This window comes from Gekko japonicus, unplaced genomic scaffold, assembly GCF_001447785.1.
Source record: "Gekko japonicus isolate JY-2015 unplaced genomic scaffold, Gekko_japonicus_V1.1 scaffold1296, whole genome shotgun sequence".
NCBI classification, from domain to species: domain Eukaryota; kingdom Metazoa; phylum Chordata; class Lepidosauria; order Squamata; family Gekkonidae; genus Gekko; species Gekko japonicus.
In genome coordinates, this window is record NW_015173166.1 from 150211 (window position 1) to 157554 (window position 7344).

The 7344-nt window shown below is 45.2% G+C and overlaps 1 protein-coding gene across 1 annotated transcript in view; it reads right to left on the minus strand.

The window, feature by feature from the left end:
* Positions 1–7344, minus strand: part of RBM38 (RNA binding motif protein 38) — a 49750-nt gene that overhangs the window by 35236 nt on the left and 7170 nt on the right. Inside the window, exon 3 of the mRNA XM_015422517.1 lies at positions 1749–1803. Coding sequence (XP_015278003.1) covers positions 1749–1803 — 55 coding nt within the window. The remainder of the gene's footprint in view (positions 1–1748; positions 1804–7344) is intronic.

Here is a 7344-nt window from a genome sequence, read left to right on the forward strand (position 1 = left end):
AAAACAATGCGTTTTCAACAGCACACAAGCACAACACCCCGGTGGGGCTCACTGTTTAGACAACACCACCTTGTTAGATCTCTGGAAGCCTGAACTCAAAACGCCTCTGCGTAAACCAGAGCCGGACGGCTGGAAAAGAAAGGCCGGTTTGTGCGTGGAGGGCCGGAGAAAAGATTAAATATTAATTCTTCTTGGCAAAGGGGTGGGGGGGTGGGGGTGGGGACTGCAGGCCTCCCACGCATTGTCCCAACCCGATCGACGTTCACATCCAAAAAAAGGGTACTTTAAAAAAAGAAGAAGAAAAAAAGAAGGAACTGCATCAATCATTAAACAGTTAAATGAAGGTAGTATGACAGTCCCTATTGTTCGGGGAGAGAACACTTGTCTTTTCCAGAGCAGCTGCCAGGTCCTATTAGATGCAGAAAAAGGGGATCTTTTTGGACTGGGGAGGGGATGGTTTCCGCTATTGAAAGCAGAAGACAATGGTCTGCTTTTGTGGACCCCTCAAGCCCCGTCTAACATCTGTCCAGAATCAATTTTTGACCTAATGTTTCTTTCATCGAATATTAGGCTTGGCAATCCAACGGCAGCTTGCTGGTAGGGGCCAGGATTTTCTTACATGCGGAACAAAGCAGAGGGCGCACCACATCTCCGACAGAGGCCCACATGTAAATGTATGAGGGCTGTGCAGAAGCATCTCAAGGTTTCTTAGAAGGGTTGTTTGTGGGCCCAGGCGCTCGCAGAGGCCCTTGGTAGTTACACACTGACACTCTGGCACAGTTCCCATCCAGTTCCACAGAGCCTGAGAACCTTCTGGAAGAACAGTGGCTCAAAGAAAAAGGTTCTGGAGAATTGCGTCAATGCTTCAAACAGGAGGAAGAGGCACCAGATACTGACCATAAGAGACAAAAACTCCCCAAATCCTATTTGCATGAATGAACGATGGCAGGAAAGTTCCCACTCTCCTGGCTTTCTCCAAAGTATGAAAAACTGAACTATCCAAGAGGGCTTTTAAGTGCCGGTAATAAGTGCTGCACTGTACGAAAGTCTTTACTTGGGTAAATGACTGAGATTGGTCTATCCTGCTGTGCATAGCCTCTACTGTGAGTAGGATCCTATGATGTAACTTTTGTACCGCTTCATGGGTCATGTGAATACTTATGCCACGCTTTAGTTCTTTCTGGTGGTTCCAGACTTCTAAACTCCTAATTACCGAATGTCCCATTTCATTGACTGAACTAATTCACTATACGTAATCCACTTTGAGGTCCTGTGAGAAAGTCAGACTATAAATAACGCGAATAAAATAATAATAATAAATATAGCTGTGCCATGTTCCACACGGGCCCAACGCCCCAATGGAGAGATCTCAACCCAAACATGTGAGCTTGAAGAGGGTCCCATACAAACCTTCCTTCCCTGCAGCTGCCATTTTGTACAGGGGCAGAGGTGAGAGAATAAACAGAGAAACATTGCTCCACCGAGCATTTCCAGGGCGTGCACATGTGCAAACACTGCAAGGGATTATGAGTCATGATTGCAGTTTGCTATTGGTGTAACACAGATTAAGCCACAATGAACTGAGAACTCACAGACAAGCTTTACCGAGAAAGTACCAGAAAACCTTGCCATAACTACAGGATCTTTGCTTACGGCCTCAATTTAACAGTTGGGGTGTGTGTGTGTGTGTTTTTAAAGCAATTTATTACAAACCAACCATTCAGAGAGTTAACAAAAACTCCACTTACCCAAAGGGTCTCTGGATGAGCGCTGGATGTAACTGCTGCACCCCCAAGGCAAAACCTAAGGGGAAAAATTGGTAAGCATGATATTAGGTTACTTCATGCCACATCTTGCTGATAAGAATGAAAGTGGTCCAATGATATTGAAGTGTTGGTTCAAATCCTGGGTTGTATAAATTCAAGGTTCAGCATAACTATAACACTTTGTACGTGGGACTCAGAGTCAGAACAAGGTGCTGCTGTTCAGGTTGTTGAACTCAAAGATTACAGTGAGAAGAAGACTGTAACACACACTGTACCAAAAGGAAACGGTAGGCTATAAGAATCCAAATAGATGATACAACTGAAGACCAACAGAAAACGTTCATGGTTTGTCTTATGTTACCATGTTAATTCACCAGCTTGCTGTAGTGATTAAGAGCACCGACTCTAATCTGGGAGAACCGGGTTTGATTCCCCACTCCTCCACATGCAGCTGCTGGGGTGACCTTGGGTCAGTCACAAGTTCTCTCAGAGCTGATCTCTCAAGAGCAGTCCTCAAAAGAGCTCTCTCACCTACCTCACAGGGTGTCTGTTGCGGGGAGGGGAAGGGAAAGATGATTGTAAGCTGCTCTGAGACTCCAAGTGAAGGGTGGGGTATAAATCCAATCTCTTCTCTTTTTATTAAAAAACACTTCTCCTGGATTTTTAAATACTACTTTGGAACTTTCAATACCCCTTACTCTTTTGAAGAAAGTATTTAAAATTCCTTTGTAGCAGATATTGCAAGAGGAAAAAAACAGATTAATTATTCTTACCAAAAGAGAATGCTGACAAAAAGCCCTGGAATCGCTCTCCTCCCCCTTCCTTTTCTTTTGAAACATCCTGATGAAGGGTACTGGAAAATTCGAAAGCTTGCCCATTGTTTTGTGCCATTTCGATGGGTCTTAATAAAAGGTATTTCATGGTTGGCTTTAGGGGAAGGGCTGTGGCTCAGTGGTAGAGCATCAGCTTGGCATGCAGAAGGTCCCAGGTTCAATCCCCAGGGCCTCCAGTTAAAGGGATCCGGTAGTAGGCGACATGAAAGACCCTTGCCTGAGACCCTGAATACCCACTACCAGACTGGGTGAACAATACTGACCTCGATGGACCAATGGTCTGGCACAGTAATGAGATAATACGGAGAACAAGAAAAACTGTTGAAAAAGTGACGCTTAATATATGTCTTTACAATCATCTTAGCCCATGGCAGGTTCTACTACACGTTACAGCTGTTACGAATATTGAAAATCTTCCTTGATAATTGTGAGACGTCACCAGAGGATATGAATCTCTGAGGGACATTTTTTGTCCTACATCCTTGTTCAGAAGAAGATCTTCCTTCGAAACGGCAAGACATTCCGGAGATCACCGCCAATATATTTTTCTATGATTATGTATATTATTTTTGTTCACTTTTCTATGATTCTTTAAAGACATATATTAAGCGTCACTTTTTCACAGTTTTTCTTGTTCTCTGTACTGATTCAGTATAAGACCGCTTCACGTGTCCATGTGATCGACCACGTTTTAAGGATTTTGTAATGGTCCAATATGTCTACCTGGAACCGCCACCTTACCAAAGGCATTCTCTTTATACGTTATTTTTTCAGAAGGGTCTCTGTGTCCGCCCCAAAATCCCGTTTTCTTTTACATCGCTTCTCCTGTTGTACTCTTAATAGCTGCAGATACATACACACATCTTGGAAAGCCCCTCCTTGTTCTTGGAATCCTGTCTCCTCGTAAAAATAGTTACGCTGTGCGTATTTTAGCTGCAATCCCCTCAGTTTACAGCACAAAAAACAGCCACAACCATTTTAAGTATTCCTTTAATCTTGGACTGTTTTAGAAACAGCCCACCGGCCCCAATTCTGTTGTGCAACATTTGCACCGCTGCCAGGTGTCACAGACACCCCACCCCCCCAAGATTTGATTCATACGCAGAACTTCAGTTTCTGGTTATTTAATTTCCAGCCATTTATTCCGTTATCTACAGTTTACTATCTGCCAGTCTTTGTTTTCCTCCCCCTTTTGAGTCCCTCCTTGGATGTAAAACGTTGCCATATTCCCCCCACCCACCCATGCAGATCTGCCATTGGTCAACATGGGTAGCTGTGTTTTTCTACTGCTACAGGCAGACCAAGAGTAAGAGTCCAGTAGCACCTTAAAGACTAACAAAATTTGTGGTAGGATAGCAGCTTTTGTGAGTCACTGGCTCACTTCTTCAGATACACCAGATACTGAAGAAGTGAGCCAGTGACTCACGAAAGCTCCTACCCTACCACAAATTTTGTTACTTTAAGGTGCTACTGGACTCTTACTCTTTCCTACTGCTATTGGTGATACATCGATATGAAGAGAAGAGAAGAAGAGATTGGATTTATACCCCACCCTTCACTACCCAAAGGAGTCTCAGAGCGGCTTACAATCTCCTCCCTCTTCCGCAACAAACACCCTGTGAGGTAGGTGGGGCTGAGAGAGCTCTTTTGAGGACTGCTCGTGTGAGAACAGCTCTGAGAGAACTTGTGACTGGCCCAAGGTCACACCAGCAGCTGCATGTGGAGGAGTGGGGAATCAAACCCAGTTCTCCCAGATTAGAGTCTGCGCTCCTAACCACTACGCCAAACTGGCAATTTCCTTCTTCCCTATGGTCTGTAGCCTAGGGTCTATCATGGTTAGTTTCCCCCACACTCTCAGAGGTCTGTTTCTGCTTCCAGGGACAGCCTTTCACACAGGGTCTACGTCACTCATAAAGGGTTAGGTGCATCCCCCCCCCCCCCCCCCAAAAAAAAAAACCAAACCCACAAGTATACACCAGACAAACCAAACAGCCGCATAATTTGCCCAAACTTGAGGGACATAATTATTCTTTCTGTACACGATGTCTTGTTACCAGCCCACATTCCAGCAACTTCATTTATGCTCATAAACGAAGATCCAGGGCACTCCATCTTCAAGGAAAAGTGCTGACCGTTTGTTGCCCCCACCACCACCACGTTTTCCCGTCAGTCTCCAAAGTGTTCAGGTTACATTACCAAATGGCAACCAAACTCATAAGAACCCATTCCGAGGCTTGGCCGAGTAGTACGCAACACATTTTGACTCCTTTTGAGCCCTGCCCTGGATGGCCAAGGCTAGCCGGATCTCATCAGATCCCAGAAGCTAAGCAGGGTCAGCCCTGGTCAGTACTTGAATGGGAGGCCAGCAAGGAATACCTGGGTTGTGATGCAGAGGCAGGCAATGGCTACCACTCTACGGGGTTGCCATAAGTTGGCTGCTACTTGGTGGCCCTTCCCACCACTACCAAATCCCTTCTCTTTCCACTGACACACTGCCTTCATCTGCCACCACTTATTCTCAAGAATCCTCCGCCTGTACACGCGCAACACAACAAAGTTTCCTGTTGGGGGCTTTATTTAGAACAAAAGGATTTCCCTGAAAAATCCCATTATCAGTATGGACCCACTCCTGGCCTCTCCATACGCCAGTACTGGCTTTCCTTGCTTTTGCACATGGGAAGTCCACTTTCCTGGCCCCACTGGTGGACCTCCTGATGGCACCTGGTATTTTTGGCCACTGTGTGACAGAGTGTTGGACTAGATGGGCCTTTGGCCTGATCCAACATGGGCATCTCTTATGTTCTTATGTTTCCGAACAGGCTAAGTATTACAAAAAACACAGCCGCGTATTAGACACACCCCATTCCAAATGTATTAGGGTGACTTTTTTTAAAAAAACAGATCAATGATTTGGGCTTGCATTTTTAAGAAACAGTGTTTATAACGACATCTGAGTTTGATTCTGTTGTCAGTGAAAGTGGAGCATCAAACCATGGTCCTCCTGTGTACAGACTCCCTCCTGTCTTTTCTGTTACAATCTAGTCAAAGTTTGGGAAGGGGGCCATGGCTCAGTGGTAGTGCATCTGCTTGGCATGCAGAAGGTACCAGGGTCAATCACTGGCACCTCCAGTTAAAGGACTGGGTAGCAGGTGATGTGAAAGACCTCCCCCTAAGATCATGGAGAGCCACTGACGGTTGAGTAGACAATGTCAACTGTGATAGACCAATGATCTGATTCAGGATCAGGCAGCTTCATGCATGTTCATGTATCCCAATAAGGGGGTGATCCCTATTGCTAAACTGTAGTCAGCTGCTGTAATGTCTACACTGGACCAACGTCTTAAAATTGAATCCATGACTTCCTGTCAAACATCCCTGAGTTGTAACAACTTTGGCCGGGGGCGGGCAGGGAGAGTATATGTGGCTTCTGAGGTCATGAATTATCAATGCCACACTCCAAGTCGTGTATTTATTGTTATCAGCTTCCTACAGGATCCAGGCAATTAATTACAGGCTCTAGGATCCAGGAAATGCTATTCTGTCTCTCATCAGGATCATTCAAAGAACCCACCTGGGTAATCTCATACTCCAGTTTTCTGCCCTCGGGTTACTCAAGATCTATCTGCCCAGTTCGCAAAATTATGAATATTTATGGCTCTACCAGTCAAAACAGCATGAAAATTTTACTTTCTGTCTCAAAGAAATGCTATTCCACCCAGTAATTGAAGCCATTACTTTCTGAAACTATGGCCCAGTTCCAAGCATTCTTCTAAAAAAAATAAGCCCAATGAGTCCATTGGGAATTTCTTTCCTAGTCAGGAAGACTTCCAAGTAAATATGAACAGAGTCGCAGTCTGGTGTAGTGGCTAAGTGGTTAAGTGCGCGGACTCTAATCTGGGAGAACCGGGTTTGATTCCCCACTCCTCCACTTGCACCTGGCTGGATGACCTTGGGCAAGCCATAGTTCTGATAAGAGCTGTCCTTGAAAAGGAGCAGTTTCTGTCAAGAGTTCTCTCAGCCCCACCTACCTCACAGGGCGTCTGTTGTGGGGAGGGGAAGGGAAAGGAGTTTGTAAGCCGCTCTGAGACACCTTTGGGTAGTGAAGGGCGGGGTATAAATCCAATCTCTTCTTCTTCTTCTCAAGTCTTCCAATTCATTTACCTCACTTAGAGACTTTGCACACTTATAGTGAGAAGGAAATCTTCATTCCACACCGCCCTAGTGACTCAAAAGTATGTATTTACTTCATTTATAACCCTCTTTTCTGCCCAATGGGGACACAAAGCAGATTACATTGCTCTCCTCCATTTTATCCTCACAGCAACCCTGTGAGGTAGGTTAGGCTGAGAGTGTGTGATTGGCCCAACAAAAGACTCCTGAGTAAACTTAGCAATCATGGGATAAGAGGACAAGTTCTCTTACGGATTAAAAACTGGCTAAATGTCAGGAAGCAAAGATTAAGAATCAATGGACAGTTCTCACAATGGAGGGAAGTAAGCAGTGGAGTCCAGTGTTCCCTCTAAGCTGAGTTAGTGTGAGCTAGCTCACAGTTTTTTAGCCTACGGCTCACAGATTTTTGTCTTAGCTCAGGAAGGAGGGCTCCAGAGCAAACTGATTTAGGCAGTAGCCAAATCACTGGCTCACAACTTTAATGCCAATAGCTCAGAAAGTAGAATTTTTGCTCACAAGACTCCACAGCGTAGAGGGAGCATTGGTGGAGTCCCACAAGGATCGGTATTGGGGCC